Here is a 23247-nt window from a genome sequence, read left to right as displayed (position 1 = left end):
TACGCTTTATCGGGTATATGTGTGCACTTAAACCTGGATGAAAACCAGCAGGTAATGTAGCCAAGGAAGGTAAAGGTGACGTTAATTGTACTGTTTTAAGTGTATTGTAGTAATTGTGATATAGATGTGAAGAAAGCTAAGTGGACAAAAAGACTGCTTTCCACTGGCAGGGACCGAGCCTTCGACCTTCGGGTTACACGCCCGATGCTCTCATCAATGGAGCTACGACGTTTGAGCTACAGCGGCCGTCTTCCCCAGTCCACTTTATCCGGTATTTATGTGCGTGCAAAACTGACAGTGCTAGCACCGCTCGTGTGGAACACTCTTTATTTTTGACAGCTGCCATCACGTAGCATGTGAGCGGACAGCGGACCAGTTAGCTCTCGCATACTACCTGAAGGCACCAAGTCTACAGGAACAAGACCCTCGGCATGAGTGAATGAAGGAAGGAACTTTTGAGGGCTGGTTTCTTTGACACAACATCAATGAAAAAACACCAAACTGCACGGAAAACACAGCACAGTCACACCGAAAGCTGGAAAAGCGGCATTTCTAGAGCCCGTTGTAAACTCTCTTTGGGCTACTAATACAAGTACACGAGCAAGGTACCCACTACGCCAAAAACCATAATTTTTGTGAAGTTGGGAAGCACCCACTACGCCATTATACATCACTCAGCGGTGAAGTGAGGTATCTGCTACACAGCTGTAAGGCGTTATGTGCACATTCTTGATGCCTGGGCTGACGACGATGAAGAATTATGGCTGGGCCCATCGTAATGGGTTGGAGGCTTCAAACGACCCATTCGTTATGTAATTCGCATAGTGTGACACCCGGTCCTTATTTCACTATCCTACAGCGCTATATAAAAAGAGGGAAAGAACTTTATTGAGGCCCTGAGAAAATGGATCATTGAGGCCTAATGGGCTTCCTTGACAACTAATATAAGTACACTTGCGAGATACCCACTAGGCTATAAATCATCGTAATTTTTGTGAAGTAGGCAATCATGCAATATTCCATTTGTCATCCTTCTGCGGAGAATCGTGGTATCTGCTGAACACCTGTAAGGCATTGTGTGCACTTGTTGATGCTGTGCCTGATGACGATGAATTATGGCTGAACCTCTTCTGATGGGTTGGAAGCATTCAACGACCCACTCGTTGCGCAGTTCGCATTGTGTTAAGCCTGGTTACAGAATTTGCATTGTGTGACACCTCGTTGTAAATTCACTCTACTACCACGCTATATTACATATGTTATTGTGGTTCTTTCGCAACATAAAGCCTGTACAGGGGGGTCTTTTTGAAAAGAAGTTGCAAGCACCGACATGGCTATGTGGTAGAATACTGGGCGTCCAAGCAGAGGGCCTACGTTTGAACCCCGTTCCTTCCTGCATATTTTTCTTATTTCGTTCTTTGTCTTATTTCAGGCAATAGCGGTTACGGACACCGGCGGCGGTGGCGCTGGACAACTACTGCACCAAAACGGCTGTTGTTGCGATCTCATGACAGCTTTCGCTGTAAACACGCCAGGCCTGCGCGGCACACGCAGCGCAGGTACAGCGAAAGCAGCAGGCGCCTGTTGCAAACTCTTGGGTCGACTACTACAAGACTAGTTCCAGGGTGCCCATTGCCCCGTAAAAATATCGTAATTCTGGGAAGTGGTGAAGTACCGACAACACCATGAATCATCATCCTGCACAGAAGCAAGATACCCGCTATACATCTGTAGGGTATTATGCGCACTTTCTTGATGCGGTGGCTGAAGACGATGAATAATTATGAATGACATTTGTTATTGTTTTGAAGCTTTAAACCGCCCGCTCGTTACGCAGTTCGCATTGCGTGCGGCGTATAGTTGTTATTTATTCTTCTATCACTCTATATTACACCTTTCAGCCTGATTCCTTGTCCGACATGGCGCTTGTATAGGATCTTTTCGCGAAGTAGTTCCAAGCACCGGCCTGGCTCTGCGAGTCAATACACGACGGTCACGCAGAGGACCCGGGCTCGAATCCCGCTCAATCCTGGATTTTTTTCTCATTGTGTGCGATTGCGATTACGCGCACCAGCGGTGGCGCACAACTAGGCCACCAATGTCGTTGTTGTGATTTCATAACTGCATTCGCTGTAAAACTATACTGAACGCAACACAGGAGGATTCAACTGCCACTAACTAACGAGTTCAATGTTGACTAATTAGATGAAAGTAACTTGCGGTCAAGAAGCTCCGAAATTGAACCAGAATATTATTTCGTATGTATGCCTCTCTGATTTAGTGTAGTAATCATCAGGTAGTACCTTTGCAAAATTAGTACAGCTTGGAGCAGTAGCAGAACATGCTCATCCAGGCGCGCCCATACCTGCGACGACGCCTGTCGCTACGCGTCGCTTGGTATGCCAGGTGTTGCCCAGCTGCGGCGGCTTAGTTGCTAGGCAACGCCAGGTGAGGTTTTTGAGCCACGACAGACATTTCACGCCAAGCTGGAACAGCTTCACTGCTAAAAGAATGAAGAACGACTGCTGACCAACATCAAAGCGAAGTTTCAACACGCGTATTTTGTGCAATTTGAACCTTGAACACATAATGAAACTTAAGAGAAATAATAAAACTCCGCCCGCCGTTAGCGTTCTTGCAACACTGGTAGTGTTTCCTTAAGTGACACTCTGGACGGGGTATGTACGTTGCCAAGTGCTGGTGCGCATGGTTGTACATCAGTCGGCTAACTAGAAACTGTGAACAGGTAGCCTGAGATACTTACAACACCACTAAAAAAGGCACTACGCAAAATCAAAGAAAAAATATTAACTCGAATGCCAACTGTGGAAGCTTATTCGTTTCATCGTGTAGCTGTTTTAATATGGAGAATGGTTAGCAGCGTGTAAAGAAAGAAGTATGCTTACCTGTCGTCCGCTCGGAAGCCACAATTTTAGCCTGGCCGTTTCCCCCCAAATTTTCGCAACCGCTCAGCACGGCTGGTGCACTTTGCTCAGTTTTTGTAATATTTTTTGCACGTTCGCGGGCACAGAAACAAAGCATTTGAACTTATGAACATGCTGATATGATCGTTCACACGCAGACAGCGAACGCGGCAGGAAAAGAAGAAGCGAATGGCAGCCTAAGCGGCAAGAGCTGATGTGCTACCCATTGGCGCAATCAGCGAAGCGACCTAAATAGAGATATAGAGCTTCAAAACAAGAACATAGCCAAGCACACATTTTATTTCTACGCATTACTGCACCAGTTTAATTTAATATTATCGAAGTTAAAAAGATGCGTCATGGCAACGGTTTATTGCCACTACCAAAACTAGTGCAAGTGTCGGACCACTGGTATACGTAGGCTCGACCCCACGTGGTGGTGTTGTAATTGTGTCAGTCGAATGCTGACCGGACGGTGGCCACATTTCAATGGAGCAAAAATCCTGGCATTCCATGTGCTTAGATTTATGTGCACGTTAAAGGACCCCAGGTGATCGAAATTTTTGCAGCCATCAAATACGGCGTCGCTCATGTGGTTTTGGGAGGCAAAACCCCAGACACTATAATGGTCGAGGCACAGTGTTGTCGCAGTCATGCGGGGCAATCATGCTGGCAAATATGCGCCCGGCCAAATGCGCATGGCCGCTTGCTGAAAAAAATTATGAAGCTCTCTCCCTGTCGGATAAGCGAGAGCAAGAGAATCTTGGCGTGGGCGTGTCTAACCTACTGCTTTTCGTTCCATGTTTCTTTCTTGCGCATTGCGCAATCCTTTCTCCTAACATGAGCAATAAATTTTGTTTCAGGTAGCGGCTGTCTCCGGAATGCTCTTTTCCGGGCTCAATCCGCATGGCGTCTTTCATGTCCTTCTCAGCGCTCCTCATCCTCTAGAACGGCCCAACAAAACCACCATCTCGCGATCATCGAAACGCGTCTTAAGAATTAAATTTTTGTAAACTAAGAATTTTTCCGAATTGTAAAGCTCCTGATATCGCTCTTACGCGTTGTCTATGAGATCTATTTTAGTCCACCTTCACGAAATATTTGAATGAAGTGCCCTTAGCAAGTGCTTCCCACTTTCGCATCGTCAGTAGAACGCATTAGTCTGCATCAGTTCAGTTCACATTGGGCAAGCATAGGCTCGTGGCCTGGTGGTCAAAGCACTTGATTTTGGAGCAGGGGAACCAGCGTTGAAACCTTGGTCCGAGAAAGAATATTTATTTAGTTTTCCCTATTATTATTTCTTTGGTGCGCTCCAGCTGTCGGTGAGGAGGGTTTTTTGAACACCATCATCACCATCTTCATAGGTCAGTCGATACAAGCTCCTAGAAGGGTGCGGTGGCCTGTTGCGTGCCCTGCAAATGGCGGGAGCCACTTAGTTCAGCATACTGCCACTATGGCGCCACAAGAAAGGTCAGGCCAAGGTGGTCTAAAGGAAACGCAGATGTCGAGCGAAGCTTTTATTGACTGACCTGAGTTGCACTCATTGGCGCGCTCACCCATAAAGCCTGCTCACCAAAAGCTGGAGCGCACAAAAGAAATAATAAACAAAACTTACGTTTTCTTTCTGGGGCTTCGGTTGGAAGCCGCGAGTCGAAATCTTCGTTTGAGGCGTAATACGAAATCCTGTCATATAGAAAACAACAAATTCCATTCTTGCGGAGCCTAGAAGCAAACGATTAAATGTGCCATAGATCCGATGATTGACGACGCATGGTCGGCGGGGCATGAGACGCGTTCCTAGATGATGACAAAGACGTCCTAAATGAAGACGTGGACAAGTCTACAGTAGTTGTGTTACTCTCACATTCCAGAATGCGTCGTCAGAGAACGGCCAATGTATACCATTGGGAGTGGGGTGCTACTGCGATTAGAGCAGTAGAAACAACTTAATCACTTCAATGTATAATCGCCACTCCAGCATCACCCAAATCAAACGCGATATCACCCTTACTAACTTGGATTCCCGCTGCTCTGTCACCCGTCTATGCCTCCTCCATAAGTACTACTACAACCCGTGGACCAGTCGCCTCTGGCTTGACATTCCTTCGCGTACATCTAGTCGACTTCATAATCATCTCAGTTTCAGACGCATCTTCGGCAACACACAGTCATTCAATATTTCTGCATTGCCGCGCGCCATCGCACTTTGGAATAGCCTTCCAGATGAAATTGTTTCTTTAAGAGATCCGGCCAAATTTTGTGAGCAACTGCAAGTTTATATGTTCCCTCGATTTTGTATAAAGATGCTTTATTTTTTCATTTTGTATTTCGCTGCATTTGCTTATAGTGCTTGTTCTTCTCCCTTCCATTCTACAATTTTCTTTGTTTTCTTCTTCGATATAATTTCTTTTTATGCTTTATGTATTGTGATTTTTCTGTAACCCCCCCCCCCTACTCAATGCGCCTCTGGGGCCTGTAGGGTAACATGAATAAATAAATCAATAAACAAATAAATAAATAAATAAATGTGACTACAAAGAGCGCGGTGTTATTCAGTGCGATAGGCGAAATATTTGCCCAGCTTCCACAGAGCAGCGAAAGTAAGACCTGTCTTTTGTGCACAACTTATGAAAGGCTCAGTGTGCGTATCACCATCCTTAATGGCGCGAGGATTTGACCGAGTGGCTTTCAAGATTCTTCTTTATACTACTCTATAAGGTGTTTCACATCTTCTTCTTTGCGCCATTACCTCCGTTATCACCATCATCATCGAAACCTTGTGCAGTGTTCCACAGGAACGCCTGTCTGTCTTGTGCGCAGCATTTCCAAAGACTAGGTGAGTCGTTTCTCGCATCCTGGATGATGTGATCCTTTAACACCTGAGCAACCAAACATTGTGCAACAACTCACATGGTATATTGTTGTGCGCAGACTGTTGTCTTGGGCATTCCGGCGGCGTTCGAGGTTGCTCAGCTTGTACGTCGTGGCCGACATTTCTACGAGGATTCTCATGGAACGCGGGATAAAGAGTGGGTCCCAAGGGAACCAGGATGACAGCCATGATCGGGTGAATACATGGAATATTTTGTGATGAAAGCGGCACCTTGCGAAATTGAGGAGTTTGTTTCGATGCATCTGTAAATATGATTGTTCCCAGAGAAAGACGGGAATATAACCAAGCGTATACCCCTGGCTTCGCCTTCTTGATATAGATTCTAGCGCCCTATCTTGTCGCAACGTCTAAACCAACGCTGGCTGTCACACCAAAAGTAAAGAGGGTTGACATAACTTGTCTACAGAGCCAAATTCCCTATAAGAATGTCTTAACTTTATAGTGCTTGTGTCCTTTAGGGTGCATTTCGCCTGAGTGTGGCGCGCGTCTCTGACCGACGTGCGTATATATGTAAGCGCACTAAGCGCCTCCGCTATTTTTCGAAAAAATAGAGGCGGCGTTAGCTAACCTTTAGTGTAAGTGCTGCGGGTGGAACGCGAGCACTGCTGCCAGGAGTGGCAGTCGGCATAGACTTAATGACCAGCGCCAGGGCATATGAAAAAATCACACGGTAATTAATGAATTTGCCGACGACGACTCGAAGACGAAGTCAGCATTCTTCGTCTTTTACTTCTATTTCTTAAAGACCCATTGCCTTGATCTTTCACCCATCCCACCATGAAGCCTTTGCGCGTGAATTCTGGATTCGGCCCATCATTGGCCACGAGACAGTTGTATCTGTTGACGTCATCATGTTACGTCATGCTGTGCAATTTCATGATGCCGTCATCTGGGATCACGTATCTTTTCAGACCGTTCTTGTTGACGCCAACAATCAGAGCCCGTGTTTTATAAGGCACTGAGCTTTTGGCCCTAAAGAAAAATGTACGGTCTGTGGCGAGAGATACATTTCCGTGCTGGTCTGATGAGAGATACATTTCCGTGCTGTTCACACTCTGTTTCACAGATATACCCTTAGATGGAGGAACTGCCTCGGGTGTGGACAAAGCGGTAGCCGAACAGTGAAAAGGAAAAGCGTGCTCGTGAATAGAACCGAACGTCGTCCAGCAAGAACCGCTTCCCAGATGCACTCATATATGATTTAACTGGCTTGGTCGCGGACGAAGCGGTAAACACAAAGGAGACAGAGTAGAACAGAGCTGCGCAGTTTCTGCAGATTACACACTCGGTTGAACTTGGGTAAGTTTTTTTCACGGCGATGTGGTAGGGCTGGCCCGGTGTCGAGTGTTCGCTGTTCCCAGGCTCCAGATCCCAGATGCACCCATTGATGGCGCAACGGCCTCGGTCGCGGACGAAGCGTTATTTCTAGGTGGCGTTGGCTGGGAAGGCGCACCGGAGAGGTGGTAACGAATTCGAGACCGCGCTGGGCGCGAGGAGGAGAGGGGCGGTGGAGACGAGGCGACCGGCTATGGGTATAGGTGCGACGGTTAATGGGCGCCGCGTCCTTTCCGAGGACTGGCAAGACTTCAACTGGCAAGGAAGAATCCGCTTGTCGCGAGCGGAAGTGGGAGTTCGCACGAGAGCGCTTCCCTGTATCGACAATAATTAAAATGATTTGCTTGGCGTCTTGGTTCGTGCGTCTGCAATAGATCTGAGTGCAAAAACACGGACCCAAGAACACAAGACGGCTAGGCTCGTCTTGCCATCTCGACTACATGCGTCCCTTCTTTTTGCGCGCAAATCTATTCCAGGCGCTTTCCCTAATTACGCTGTCCCCGTGCAAATGGAACGGCCTCAGCATCCGCGCTGTGCCAGAGGAAACGCCTTGACATAGGTTTCTGGTTGTGGGGCTCGAGTGTCGGCGTTCATGTGCCCTGGGGAATTCTTTGGGTTAACTGACTTTCGCGCGCTGCTGAAGCGGATCTTGGAGGCCACGTAAAAAAAACACGTGTTTGAAATCTCCTCCGCAAGTGCTGCAACAATCCCAGCTGCTCACTATATTTCAATGGACTCATTCAATTATTTTCAATTATTATTATGACATTTATTTGGCCATTATCTTCAGTAAAATCATGTTCCAATACCATAAATACCAATATAAACTCGAACAACCGATTTCTACTGTTTAAAATCATTTTATTATTATTTTTATAACGGAAGCAAGTGGTCGAGCGGATTTGTTTCGAGGAGAAGCAGGTTTCTCACTCGCTGCTCGTTCCACTCAAAACAATCTCGCACAGAAAATCTGTTCGAGTCGCCTTAGTGATGCGTAACGTAGAACATTACTTTATGAAACCGTCAGTTTTTGGACCTCTCGGAAGTGGTGTCGCGAGCACGAAATGGTCACACCATCTCTCAGATTTCTAACGTCCCTCTCCGTCGGAAACGGCCCAAGGGAAAGCGTATTCCGCGACAACCGAAACGCAGGTTAACTATCTAATTATTGCAAAGTGGGAATAGCCTCGATGTATGCGATCCTCCATGCCACCTTCACATGTAATCGTCCTGGCGAGGGCTCCTATTTCACCAACACGAACTTCTGCAACCATGCCTTCCAGCATCGCCTATATCACATACTCGGGGTATACGAGATGATGCGACGCGAGTGTGCGTTCTCTTTCTGGTCAGGCGCAAGATCCCTAGGTTTTTGTATCCTTCAGCGAAAATGAAGCGACCTTAGTGCGGCCACATGTTATATGTATAATGCACCGTGATTCAGGCCCAGTGCCGATACGAAGCGCGCATGTTACAAGAAGTGGCACACGTGCTATGAACCGAACGCCTTGCGCCACAGACTGCCCATCATGGACGGACTCTAGGAAGATACGCGGACATCACGTTCACTTCCATCCCGTTTCTCTTCTTTCGCCTGCAAGACTGGGCGTTCTGGCGGCGTCGTCGCATGTTCTAGCTTGATTGTTATGTTGTAGTTCCCCTGAGAGGTTCCTGGAAACGATTCCAGTCCAATGAAGATGTCCACACTTCTCTGAAAGTATAGGGGTCTTCTGCATTGTTTTGCAGGTTCCTTCTACTTCAGGTGACATGAGGATTCCATCTGTGCCAGTGGAGCCATTGAACCACGGCCAGCGCTCACACGTTACCACATCTATTTCGGAAGTTGCTACACCGTCACCTGCCGAATACCAGAACCTTTTCAGAAGGGCACTGCAGGGTAAGGCCATGAGAGCACATTTTTTTTTTTCGGAAGCAAATGCTGAGCAGCCACGTTAATTTCGCAGCACACGCTGCTGCAAGCATTTGTAAATATACTTCAAGCAGAAAAACGAATATGTCAAATGAATTATTTTATACGGTGGTCTATACGGTCCCATTGGGCATTTAAATTCCGATGGGCGTCCACTGGATATCCACCTCGGGATGTCTTGGTCGTCCAGTGATCATCCGCAAATGGCCGATAGACGTATAGCAGACATCCGCAGGACTGTAAGGCGCATACTAATTAGCAATCCAGCAGGTGTCCTGCGGCTGTCTAGGGCGGATATGCGGATGTTCAACGGACGCACGAGCTCTTTTATTGTATTTATGTTTTCATTGCCATGGAGGGGAAAAATGCGCGTGGCAACCGCAGATCAACCGTTGTCCCTTTGTCGCTTGCAACGATCGAGTAGGATTTGTGGCTTCAAAATATGTGTAATTTGTTTTCAAGGGCGTCGCCACCTTGGCGTGACTTTGCACGCCATATCTCGTCAATTATTGAAGACGATAGTCTTTCTTCGGCAACTTAAAGGCAGATATTTTGGTCTGTCTGTCCGTCACCAGACTCAGACACCCGGCCGAAGTTTAACCACATGCTCAACGCCCAGCCATCTCGCACTGGTAGCAGGGTTCATACTTGGGAACATTGTCGATCAAAAAGCAATTAGGCATACCTGAGGCGCAACATCAATACGCAAGTATTAGATGGTGTGTTCCTTTGGTAGAAAATACATAAATACGTAATTCTAAAGACTATAGTGTTTCTTAGGCAGCGCTGAAAATGCTAGTGTTTATTGTGTGGTGCTGCAAATGCGACGCTGAGCCGGATGCGGCGATTCAACATAGAGGAGGAGGAGGACTCATATGTAGTACGGCCGGCAGAAGACAATCGTCTTTCGCCGGCAATTGCAGCGAAGCACGCAGATACGCGGCCAATTTTTTATAAAAGAAAATACATTTACTTAAAATTTATTTTCCTTGTTGCTTCCAGAACAAAATTATTAGGCGCTCCATGAGCTTGGATCCTCACAATATATTACAGGGGAGGCGGATTCGCCGCCTTTGTTCCCTTGCTCCGCGTCAATAAAAATGATTTAGAGCATAATGCAAATCCCGACATCGATTGCAGCTTCCAATAAACACCCGTGGTGGCAATACTGGCAGCGTGCGGGCTTTCTCGGGCGTGGTGGCTGCTGTAATTATAAGTACTTGAATAGCGTCGTGAATTATGTACATCGCATTTTCTGTTGAAACGTCGACCTATCGCGCGCATGATGGCCCTCAAAGACATATCCTTGAGTCATAAGTACCGAAAATCGGAAGTTCGCAAATAAAGCCCGAAACAAGTTAGAATCGTACGCGACTGGCGAACATGTGCTGCACGTTATGTCCCGAGGACGTCTGGTGGAGAAAACCAAACGGATTTAAAATTTTGATCCGACATTGGTATCCATCGGATGTCCCCTGGGCAGCTGCTTAGGACGTGGACGTTCGGATTTTATTCGGTTGTCCAAGGGAGTTTCAATGCCCATTGGGGTGGGCTAACACGCATTTTTGTATAGAAGCTGTGGCAGTCCCTAAGCGCCTTTGTGACGTTTGAAAATTCGCTGCAGTTCTTGCTCGAAGAGCTTTCCTGCACTACAGCGAAGGTAACCACATTAAAGCGTATTGATTAGACGTGGCGATGTTGATCATTTTCTTCCCTTGTTTTACAGTTACGGCGTTTCAATGCCAAAGAACCTCAATAAGACATAGCATTCTCCCTACCAAGGAAAGCGCCTTTCTCCAGCAGCAGTATCAGCACTTTACTCGAAAAACAATGAATAAATTACAAAATTGCATGCAGTCTAGAATACAGTACACAATATAAAACGACGTACAATCGCATGGACACGTTATTAGTAAACCTGAAATAGATACCATGCAATATCTTAAATACACAACGACGTTCAATACATTTACTAATAAACAATGTACAGGCAGACAGTTGGCAAACGCTCGCACCTCATCTTTATCGAAGTTTGTGGTAGTAATGGCTTTAAGGTCAATTTTCTATCCAAGTCTTACTGTTACTGGAGTGATACTTCATTCAAAACACGGCGAACAGCTGGAACCGTTGGAAAGGAAACCTGGCGTCGGTGTAAATTCCCGGCCTAACGACAGCAAGAAAAGCAAGGCAGACCGAGCCAGAAGTGAACTCAACTGTCCCCGGGCACCCCCACTCCATCAATACCACGCAACCATAGCTAACACAACCCCCTCAACGCCCTCACTACGCCAGAAGACACGCCTTCCCTCCTTCTGCGCAACTGGTCCGTCAAAGAAGTTAAACGTTGCACCGGCCGGAGCAATCGCATTTCGGTGGAGTCGAAATGATAGAGGCTCATGTACTATGCGATGTCAATCGCGTTAAAGGACACCAGGTTATCTGAATTTCCAGAGCCCACCTTTGCGGCGTGCCTCATAATCGCATCGTGTTCACCTTTAAGCCTTATCTCTATCGGTCTCCATCAATTCGGGTTTAATGACTGCACTTAAAACATTGCAGAGCCAAACTCACTGAGCATGGACGACGTACAGGTACTGGCTGCTTCAATTTGCCAGTCAGCCATCCGCAAGGTGAACTACGCCACGCCAGCCGCCGAATTTTGTGTCGCCATCATCGAGGTACGATGCACGTTCGTTATTTATTACATCGTCATTTGATCGTCAATCTTATTTAAAAATTGTAGCGCTACATTAGACGAGGACAAGAAGGAAGGTACATGACAGTACGGGCGCTGTCCTGTCATGTACCTTTCTTTTTGTCCTCGTCTAATGTAGCGCTACAATTTTTAAATAAGAATGTGTCACCAACTAGCCCCGCAACGTGTTTTGTTAATTCATCGTCAATGTATTCTGTGATGTCAAATGCACCATGTTACTGAACCAGGCCTTTGTACCATAATACGAAATAGGAGAAATTGCGGCGGTGTACCTATAAAACAAATCATACGTGGTATCAAACACGCTGTACGCACCAATACAACCAGGAAGCACACATCTCGAAATTGGGCCTGCGAGGGCACGGTCGTTGCTCAGGCAAAAGGTTAGGCAATGTGTCAAGTTCACAAAAATGGCGCAGTATAGGTACTGAGTGAGTGAGGAACAACTCTATCAATCGAAGGAGTAACGGGTAAGAGGAAGGTTAAGCCACGTTGGTTACCAGGCTGTGCTTCTCGATGTCGTCTGCAGCTCATTCCAGGCCCCGTGCCTAGCACATGCAGCGTACGACATGTCGTTTATGACTCTACACACTAAGGCAAAAGAGTGATAAAAGGGTGTGCGGGTCGTCCCATTGGGGACTAATGGAGCGGCCACAATCATCATTCCTTTTAAGGGCTAACGGCACCGGGTCTAACGTTTAGTCCCCGCAAATCACCTCAATGGACCAACATTTGTTCCTCACATTTACAACTTAGCGAACAACCGTTAGTCCCCACAGATAGCCTCAATGGACTAACATTTATTGCTCACATTTGCACCTTGCCGGCCAAATGTTAGTCCCCTCAGGTCACCTCGATGGACTAAAATTTGGTCCTCACGTTTACACCTTCCCGGCCAACTTTTAGTCTAGAGAGATCACCTCAATGGAACAATATTTGGTCCTCACATTTACACCTTACCGGGCAGCCGTTAGTCCTTGCAGTTGCACCTCGCCGGACGAACGGTCGCTCCACTCAAATACTCCATTCGAATGAACTTTCTATCCCCAGGGATGATTTTCTACAGTTACTCTTTTTCGCGTGTTTCTTTCCCGGTGAGCAACAAATGCCGCGGAAAAGAACACGCGAAACAATATTTAGTCATGCGTGCTTCACTGCTTTCGCAGTCAATGCGACAAAGAAAGACAAAAATGAGACAATGAAACCTATGATTTTTCTCTATAAATACGAAGTTTCTGCTTTCTTTCATTGAATTCACTCTAAAATGTCCAATACAGGTCCACCCGCATTGCCATGTCTCGTACAGCCCTTTTTGTGAAGCTGCTCCAACGGAAGCGATTGATGACAGGCATTGTACGCGCCAGCGCACACAGCATTCTGCTCGTTCTGGACAACGGCTGCATCCAAAGCACAAAAATATTGCAAATAGTCACACGTGACAGCGAGGGTGAAGACGCACGCACATTGCAAATACGGGCACGATGAACTAATACACACGTCTAAAATATGGAATGCAAATAATTTCACCCCTGCGAAAGCACAAAAGCATTTCAAATAGTCAGCGACACGTCACAGAGAGGATGAAGGCGCACGCACGTGGCAAATACGAGCAAGTTGAAGTAAAAACACTTCTAAAATTTGGCATGTAAATAATTTCACCGTGACCTCATAAATCATCAAAGACGCATTTCAAGCGACATAGCGCTACAGTTCAAGTGCGTCAGCCGCAGCCGTCACGCCGAGGCGCCGCCAAACACCGCACTACCAACGAGCCGGCGAGTTTTCTACGAGCGGCGTCGTACAGCTCGAGCAAGCCCATCAGCCGCCGCAGCCGCCAGCGAGTCTCGAGCCGAAGAGCGAGCGAACGCGCGGAGCCGCCGCCACGAACGGCGCCGAGCTGCTTGCGAGCAAGCGTGAGGAAGCCCACGGTAATGGCGACCAATTTCCACAAAGTTCCGAAGCGCAGCTAAAGTCGGCTAGTGAAAGCACCGGCTAACCCATGCCGGTGCATTTCAAACGCGCGGCATACGATCGAGCTCGTTGCCGGCGACCAGGGGCGTAGCCAGAAATTTTTTTCGGGGGGGGTTCAACCATACTTTATGTATGTTCGTGCGTGCGTTTGTATGTGTGCGTGTATATATACACAAGCAAAACTGAAAAATTTCGGGGGGGGTTTGGACCCCCCCAACCCCCCCCCCTTGGCTACGCCCCTGCCGGCGACCGCACAGCGTTTTGGACGAGTCGCACAACAGCGGTGAGACATCTGCCTAATATCGCGAGATCGCAGCTCATCACCACGGCGAATCATCGGTGAGTGACCGCTCGAGCGGCCGACGACAATGGCGGCAATTTTCCAGGCGGTCACAAAGCACAGGCGAGCTGACGCCCAAGCCGGCCCTCGTGGTACATTTCGTGCGCGCGATGCAAAACACGATCGAGTGTGTTACCGCGAATCGCAATCAGTTTCGCGCACGCGATAGGTACGGCAGACTAAAAAGCTATCGCTTACTTCTGAAGGAATCCAGCGCCGATTTGTGCCCCGAGTCAGATTGAAATCATGAATCCGGTAGGCCTACTGTCTCCTCGGCCGCCATTCTCAGCCGGTGGCGACGCAGTGCCGTGCCCACGCCGGAGATATACAGCGCGGCGTCGCGACGTGTCGAGACCAGCTCCAGGCTTCATGGGTGCGGCGAAACGTAAAAGCAGCACGACACGCTGATCCACGCATACGAGAATACCAAAGGCACCGAGGCATAGTTCCTAGCGCGATACAACCGCCAACACGCCAGCACGAAAACAAGTCGGAACACTGACTCGAGCGGGGAGAGTGGTTAGTTCCCTTGACAACGGTTTGTACTCGGAACTTATCTCTGCACACGGCCTGCATCTCCCACGCCATTTATCCCTTTACAGATTAACTGGTTTTCACATGGCACACATCCCTCCGCGCTTGCTCCTCAACGGTCTATCCGTTCCTCGCGCGCGCCTATTCGGCTCCGTTACTTCCTTTGCCTTCGACTGTAGCTATTCGTAAAAGCCGCCGAATATTTCTTTTACCCATCTTTCACTTAATGGTTTCGTTTATCTGCCAAGCTCTCATATACCAATGCACTATAAACAATCAACTATAATCAAATATTTCTTCAGCTAACTGGGAGCGAGGGAACACACAACTGACGAAGGAAGAACCAGAGAACACGAGCGCTCACTAACAACTGGTTTATTCACACATTAGAAAGACACATTTATACACGAGGGTGCGCATGTAAAAAAAAAGCGTATCACATTTCCAGGAATGCAGACCAGTGTATAAGCCATCCTTCATTATCACTACATGACTGTGAATTTAACTACATTGATAGTTCTTAGAGAAGTGTCTCGATAAGTGCTTCGCGCGCTGCTCGTGCTGTACTCTTTTTCTTTTTTTTTTCGACATGCGCACCTTCGTGTATAATTGTGTCCTTCTAATGTGTGAATAAGCCAGTTGTTAGTGAGCGCTCGTTTTCTGTGGTTCTTCCTTCTTCTGTTGTGTGTTCCCGCGCTCCCAGTAAGCTGAAGAAGTATGCATTACCAACTAGCCCACCTTTCGATATTTTTGATATGTAAAATATAGCGAGGAGACGCGCCTCACGCAAGCCTGAAGGAGTATTGTTCAAATAGAAATTTCAACATTTTCGAAACACCAACACTCATTAACTTCTTTGATGCCCGATGTGGTGATTGTTACAATTTTGTCAATATGTAACATAAGTACAGGAAACAAGCAAGGACTGTTTCGTTATCTGAAATTGATGAGGAATTTCAGTTCGAGAGTTCCTATGCGTATGAACAATATAAATAAGTTTTTTGCCGTAAAAAGCGCAGGTCAATATTGATTCCTGTTCGTAACGGAACAGCATGTTCTAGCAGACGTGTGACCTTTGCACATTATTCTATACAAAATATATTAGTATGTTTTGAAGGCCATGACATTACATAACCTATATTGCATCCGCTAAAATTGCTTGCCTTAGCACCACACAGTGTTGACCACACCGTGCGCACTATGGTACTTTCGCTACGTTCCTATGACACAGTCCTTCGCACTCATGTGTCCTTTCAATATGCAACGCAAGCGCGGCGAGCGTACGCAGCAAGAGTGGGGCGAGGTATTTCTGGAGTACGTGTTGATGTTCTGCCGCGAGCTGTTCAACAGCCGAGATGAAGTCTTGCGGCCACCCGACCAGCCCACCATCCGGTCCCGTCGCTGGGTGGCGTACGTCAGCTTCCTCGCCGAACTTCTCGACGGACTCAGCGATGCGCAGGCTGAGAACACAGCCAGGCCGTGCCGCACTGGAGGCGCCTACGCGACCAAGGCGAGACGCATGCTGGTGCTCGCCACTCTGATATGCGTCAGCTGCCAGACGATGCTCCAGCCGCCATCACTTTACAATCCTACCGAGGTGAGGACCGAGTTTTCTTTTGTACAATGACTTCCAAAGGTTAATACTACGAATAGTTGATCCCAATGACAATGCTTGGGATGCTTAGGTTTCCGAGGAAACAAAAGCTGAAGCTGGCTGACGAAAACTGACAACTCACCGTGGTGGAGACATAGTATTTCATAGAGCTGCATTTCTCTTTAACTTGCTATTTCCATACATAAAAACAGAAAATAACCTCTATGCTTTCAAGCCGTCGTTATTTCTTGGGCTCTCGTCGTTTTAGTTTAACAAAGATGGCACCGCCCATAGATTACTTGTCTCCTGATTGCGCGCAGATGAAACGTAATTGGGATGTTGAAAGCGCCCGTGCAATTTACCTGCGTACATCCCGTGACATCCTTGGCACTCATATTGACAATACGAGCACGGACGGTGCCTCACAATGCCGTCTCAGCTAAATTTTAAAACGATGTAACATTCAGTGCTATCATTAACCGTACTTTTGGAAACTTATGCAGTGACAGGGTGTCTACCGAGTTGACATTTCTAAATTTCCTGAGTTTCCCAGGTTTTCACTGAGTGTTCTTGCTAAAATTCCCTGAGTAAAACAGAACTTTGTTTTATGTCAAGATGGGTAGACACCATGTCGCTCGACGATGTCAGTCTCTAGTGCGCGCTTTAAAAACTAAAAATGGCTTAATCCCATTTTAATAGTGCAGAGGACAGTTAAACTCAATATAGCGAAATTGGTAAAAGCGGCAATTCGCTCCGTTATATTGAAACTTCGGTAAACTAAAATTTTACCTTTCATCCAAGGCATAGTTACCGAAGCAATAGTTTTGAACTGAAAATGCCACAAGAATGCTCGACTAATACGGCACCATGAAAAAAACCTTTTCTTTTTTGTTTTTTTATTGCGTGAAAAAAATCAATTTCGTTGAGCCAGAGATGCAGAAATCACAGTTAGATGCCTTGCCAGGGTGCCACGTGTAAAGACGAAAGGAATGCAGGTTTAACGCACTGTGGAATGGCGCTTATTCTGCTGCTGGGGCTTGTCAAATCGTCGGGCGTTACCCAGCGCAGTGCAACGCCTTTGCTACGTATCATGATGCCCAGACAAACCATTCGCTCTCCACGAACGCGCAACATCGAAAACCGTCGCATGTTAGAAAAAAAGAGCCATAGTTTCACTGCGAAAGCGAAATAGTGAATCTGATAGCAGCAAATAGGAATTTTATACGAATATAGGCTAGCAGCTCACTCCTTCAGGAAACGCTGCTGCTGCAGTAAGAGAAGTGACCTATATATGGCTCAAAGACGGATCGAAGTACCTACATTGCGGGAGGGAGGGGAGAGTTCCATCATCCGGTAGGCTGGGGGGGGGGGGGTATGACGGCTGAAGCCACCGCCTCAGCAGTGCATTTTGGTGGGCCACGCATATTTACAACAGCCCAGAGGGGATTGGCGGCGCCTAAGAAGCCTTCGTTGGAAATGTGCATAGGGAAGCAGGAAAGGATATAGCGATGAGGAGTGAGGTAGAGAGCAGAGACAAGATTCTCCTTACCTCTTGTGGGCAGTGGTAGGCAAAGCAATCTGACAAAGGGGGCGAACTAAACAGGCAGCCTGACAAAGGAGGTGGATGACAGGCACTGGAGGGAGGGGGAGGGGGGGCTGGCTCTGGGATCCGCCACTGCTATGACTTCAACGGAAGTTTTGCAATTAGAGCACAACACCTACAAAGGTATGAGCCGTCTGCTGATCCCTTCTAAAGAAACCGCGGCACACACGACCACACCGCGCTGGTACTAAGTACGCACTTCCTGTCGGACTCACACAGCCCCCCCTCCCCAACCCTCCGGCTCCTATCTCCATGTGCCCATCGCACGAAGAAGACGGTCGGATCGTTTCATCTCTGCTTAAGCGCCGTTCGTCGGCAGCGCTCGTGCACTTTCACTCGCACATGAAGTATACGGTGCGTGAGGTGATGTAATCGCGATTTAGACTTGATAAGGAAGATCATGGCGAAGGCAAAAAATTCGCCTGGAGTGTCTATGTAATTGCTATCGCAAAAAAAAAAAGAAAAGCAGAATAGCTGCGGGCTAAGATCGCATGAAAGCACGGCAACAGCCTGAATTACGGCACATCCGATTATGGTGGCCACGTTACCGTTTTCCGATATCGCGCGCCGAATCGAGCAAGTGGGACCTGCGCCGGTGTCGCGAATTGCGGTCGCCGCTATGCCTTGGTTCTTATCGATTTGAAAAACGCGTTGACAAAATCTCGAGCCAGCGTTACTGCGACTTTCGTTCCCTTTCAATAAAGTTAGAGTGGATTTTCCCTGATGCGGGCAGAATTTCCCTGAGTATTTCCAGACTATCCAAAATCCCTGAGAATTCCCGGTTTGCCTGGTTTTCCCGGTCGGTAGACACCCTGAGTGATCAATAGGTGTCGTGGTGACTGTGATGGCAGTTGGTCCTGGTGGATTGAGAAATGGTAAGTTACTTATTCAAATATTGTGGTGATGGCCACAAGTACGTATGTAGTTTTTTTGTTGTTGTTGTTGTTCTAAGAACAGCACTTCTTTAGGTGTATTGAAGTATAATGTAGTAACAAAAAGGTCAGTTTGCATTCTGTTTCCTTTCTACTGACCTCCACCCTTCTGGTCCAATAGTACGAGTCTCCAGTAGAGTTATTTCTCTTAATGGGATCATGAACCACTTTTCTAAGTAATGATCTAATTAATGACCTTATTATTGGAGTTGACTGCCTCCAGAATCGATTGCCGCAAAAATTTCTCGAATCCGTCAAGAATCAGCGGAGTTACGGGGGTTTGGCGCACGCTCTCAGCGCTTTCTCTATTTTCTCGTGCCGACGAGCGCACTGCAAGCTAGACAGGGAGGGATGGCACGAGGGTAAGAAGTTACGTCAGCGCGCGTCATGAAACGCGATCGCTCTCCCGCTGTGATTCGCAAGCGCGAGTGCGGCTACCGTGTAAAGTTAGCAGACTGAGGAGTGCGGCGCGGGCAAGTGGCGGCCACCCCGTGGCAAGAAGCGCATCTCATCCGGCTATCGGCCAATAAGCATGCTATGTCTCCGCGACGTCAACGTGGAGACGCCCCGCCCACCGACGAGAGTGAGAACCGGCCTCTGTTTGAAAAGAGGGCGCCTGAGGAAACGGCAACTTCGCGCTCCGCTTGTGGCCTCTGCGCGGCGCACGACTGTAATATTTTGCAGAGCAGTTCATAGCCGTGTCAGCTTTCCGCAGGTCGTGTTTTTTCAACAAGCCCAAGGGGTGCTTCATGACCCCTTTAAATTCTGATTACCCAGCTCTCTTGTTTTTGCTATTGGGCACATGAGTGTGAATGTAAAACCTTCGGTACTGAGGCTTTCGTAAAGCATTATTTCACTTCTCTTGAGCCAAATTGGACGAGAAGGCCTGCATTGCCACCCTTTCAGATGGAATGCCTGCGGACGGCGCTCATCACTGCTGGCGCTGCCTTGGAGCACGAGGCCCCGGAACGACTGGCGGCCGTGATGCGCGAGGTTCAGGCCGCCCTAGAAACGCAGCGCCTACCGATCCGCTCACGACAGGTCCTGCAGGAATTGATGGAGCTCAAGGCCTCCGCCTGGCAGCAGACCCCTTCCGAGCAAACTTACGTGTCGACCGCTACAAGTCGCTAGTGTGGCGGGATGTCCAGAGGCTCCTCCCAGGCGGCATTCACCGGCGACGACCTGTGTCGGTTACTTAAAGAGTCGCCACCGGAATGAGCTGCAAAATGTGGTGCCGCAATGCCTGGTTTCTGGTCAATAAAATAGCGCCACCAAGAAATGAAGCCAAACGCTGAGTCAAAATAAATGTTTTCGTGAGGTGCCTTCATCACTTCTATATCAGCGCCTTCCCTACAAATCCTCGCCATGGTTCTTATGTTGCCTGTGAATTCCAAGCACGACAAGATTGTAGCATACAACTAGAGCTGCAAAGTTGGGGCAGAAGGTGGGGGATGGCAGCCGAGGAGGACGGTTACTTCATCCACATTGTTTTCCTGCGCACGCAACCCAGCGACGGAATATGGAATGAACTGTGTGCGCGGTACGCGCCTTCGCGTCTAGATGTCGCTTTACCACGTAAGCTCTTCTCAGGGTTGAGCTCACAAGCTGGAAGGGTGGCCTGTTCTGCAGTAGTTAATATTCCGCGGCCATTGACTCGGCGTATCGGTCCAGGCTTCGTGCACGCCGCTCAAATGTCTTGTCAGCTGGGTTTTCCCCGAGTCCCTTATTCAATATTACGACACGTTCACAAGAGTACACGCTAGTATTTTGTCATACGGGCACTATGTTTCGCAAAGTGTGTCAATATCTACTTTTAAAGACGATAGTCTTTCTTGGGGAACTTAAACGCAGAAATTTTGGTCTGTCTTTCTGTCTTTCTGTTTGTCGGCACGTCACCCGATTCAGCCAACCGGCCAAAGTTGAACCACTTGCTTACCGCCCACCCATCTTGAACTGGTACGGCTGTTCATACTGGTGGACGTTGTCGATCAAAAAGTAAATATTACGCATATCTGAGGCGTAACATCATTAGGTAAGTATTAGGTGGTGTGTTCCTTTATTAGAAAATACAAAGATACGCAATTTTAAAGACCTTGATGGTATGCGTTTAACGTTGAGACAGTAACGCGTTTATTAAAAGATTGCCACAGCTTAAGCGATCAGCGGTCCAAGCCGAGCAAGCGCGAGCGCCAACGACAACCGTCTTCGTCTTCTTCTTTCGCAGGCGTTCTTGTCTGCTCCCTACCATGTTACAAATCACTCCCCCGCGGAAAAGGAGCCATCCTGGCGACCTAAGCAACAGGTACAACTGGTGGGTCATAATGCGGCTTCAGTCGATCGACGTGAACAGTCTCGCGGCCGCGACGACGGCGGTCCGTAGATGATTGAACAGGCTCAATAATATAGTTAACTGGGGATGCTTGACGTAGGACGCGGTAGGGGCCTTCGTACTTAGGCAGTAGTTTTGTGGAAAGGCCACGAGCGGAGGAGGGAACGCGAAGCCACACCAACGTTCCAGGCGAATACGACTGAGGAGGCAGGTTTTCGTCGTGACGGTCCTTCTGGCCCTACTCGCCCTACAATGTTACAACACTAGTTTCTTAAGGTGCGCTGAAAATGCGACTGCGCTGAAACTTGTCTTCCTCCGTGCCCCCTGCACAAGCTCATGTTGTGTTTCGGTTTCGGTTCAGTATTGCATTGTACGAATGACAGGGGGCGCCGCTCTGGCATTCCTGTTTTACCCAGGCGACGTGTAAATAAGAGAGTTTGTGGAGAGTACTCGTTGAGTGCGGACGTTTCTTCTCCTTCGGCGCATCGCGCCAAACAGCGTGTTCGGGCTGGCCGGCGTCCCCACCGGCCACGTTGGTTACCGCCGGTCTTCGCCTGCCGCTGCGCCGGGACTACCAGCCCGCAACACAGCACTCATGTTTCCCGACGTATTGCCAGATGGCGTCCATATCTCACGTAGCGCCTCTTCTATCGTCTTTAGACGACATTTGCAGCGAAGCACGCAGATACGCGGCCAATTTTTTTGATCCGTTTTAGTCAAGTTATGATTTATCCCCTACAGTCACGGTGTACACAATTGTGTACGCGAACTTCGGAGGCGCGTCACACGCCGCGTGTTTTTTTAAATGGCCTGAAACTCCGTGTGTACATTCATACAGGCTTCCTGGGTGGAAAATTAGCGGTCATTTCACTTCGTTGCGCTGCGTATTGCTGCAGAGGATCACTTTTCTGGAGACACTACCATGTTGGACGATCATTCGACGTGGCGCGTTCCAGGACCAACGTCAAGAGTTTTTTTTTTTTCTACGCTCGAAACGAATACCACCAAAAGACTAACTGTGCATGCATTTTCGGCCTAACAGTTGAGTCTTTTTATGCTAGTATTGACGCTGACTAATGAAAGAATAATTAGATAATTAGTTACACACTAATTAACATTATTTACTGAAACTGACACAAAACAACACATTCCTTCGTTTTCTTTCTTGGAATGTAATACTGAGTGCCTTCGAATTATTTTATGCCAATTTGAGGCATTTGCAGACAATGCATCATAATTCGTGACTGAATGGGTTATGTATGTGTATTGGCATTTTATTCCAGTTTTTTCTACTTCATTCGAATTTCTCTAACCACCCCTTTCTATATAGCAACTTGACCTTGATGGCGCTTTCAATAAATAAAACATGATACGGATGGCATGCTTTCTTTGACCATATGTAGTCATGGAAGTGGCACACACCTGGAACAGGCAGGAATTTATGCATATTTTCTGCCACGTCCTCTTGTTGGGCCACATGGCAAGTAGATGGGACAGTTGCCGAAAAGCATACTTAAATCTCTTTAATGCGTCGCCCTCAATATATGATAAGAGCATAAAGGCTGTGGACCCAACCAACCCTTAAGTCCTCCAACGAGCACATCTCCAAGTATGTTGTAATTGGCCAGGAAGGAATAGAAGAAAACAAAAGAACAATCTCGGCATTTTTGATAGTGCTAAGTATAAACGCAAAACAAATAAATAAAACTACCTGCTTACACCTCTTCTAAGCGCGATGCGCCACCGATCAATGAAATACGTTGTGTCATTTCGAGTGACAGTCTGCTCAGCCTCTGTCGCACCGAATTACTTTGTGGCACGAAATACGAAAATGCAGAAAATGCTTAAAGAATAATAGTGTGCGATACGCACACCATCGCACCATAAAGTGCACTTTGTTTCGATAATACTGACGTATGTGCTCTAACGTGAGTGCTGACGTTACGTCGGACCATAAGTTATCCTCTAAAGGCCAGTGTTAACAACGTGATTGGTTAACCCATGATGTGTACACAACTACTACACTTACAAAAACATGTCGATCTAACTTGTAACGCTTGGCTCAAAGCTAAAAATTCAGCATAGAACTACTCGGTGACTGCTTCGCATAGAACCGATTCTCAGAAGGCGTGGGATTTGCCGAATT

At 47.6% G+C, this 23247-nt stretch overlaps 1 protein-coding gene across 1 annotated transcript in view; it reads left to right on the top strand.

Annotated features, from left to right (window-relative positions):
• LOC119398914 (uncharacterized) overlaps positions 1-19903 on the top strand; it is a 28572-nt gene extending 8669 nt beyond the window's left edge. Inside the window, exons 2-6 of the mRNA XM_049417469.1 lie at positions 5856-5991; positions 8899-9049; positions 11642-11760; positions 15932-16240; positions 19679-19903. Coding sequence (XP_049273426.1) covers positions 5856-5991; positions 8899-9049; positions 11642-11760; positions 15932-16240; positions 19679-19903 — 940 coding nt within the window. The remainder of the gene's footprint in view (positions 1-5855; positions 5992-8898; positions 9050-11641; positions 11761-15931; positions 16241-19678) is intronic.
• Positions 19904-23247: the final 3344 nt, after the last annotated feature.

The sequence above is a fragment of the Rhipicephalus sanguineus genome, chromosome 7, assembly GCF_013339695.2.
Source record: "Rhipicephalus sanguineus isolate Rsan-2018 chromosome 7, BIME_Rsan_1.4, whole genome shotgun sequence".
NCBI lineage: Eukaryota > Metazoa > Arthropoda > Arachnida > Ixodida > Ixodidae > Rhipicephalus > Rhipicephalus sanguineus.
This window is presented reverse-complemented; position numbering and strand designations above follow the sequence as displayed.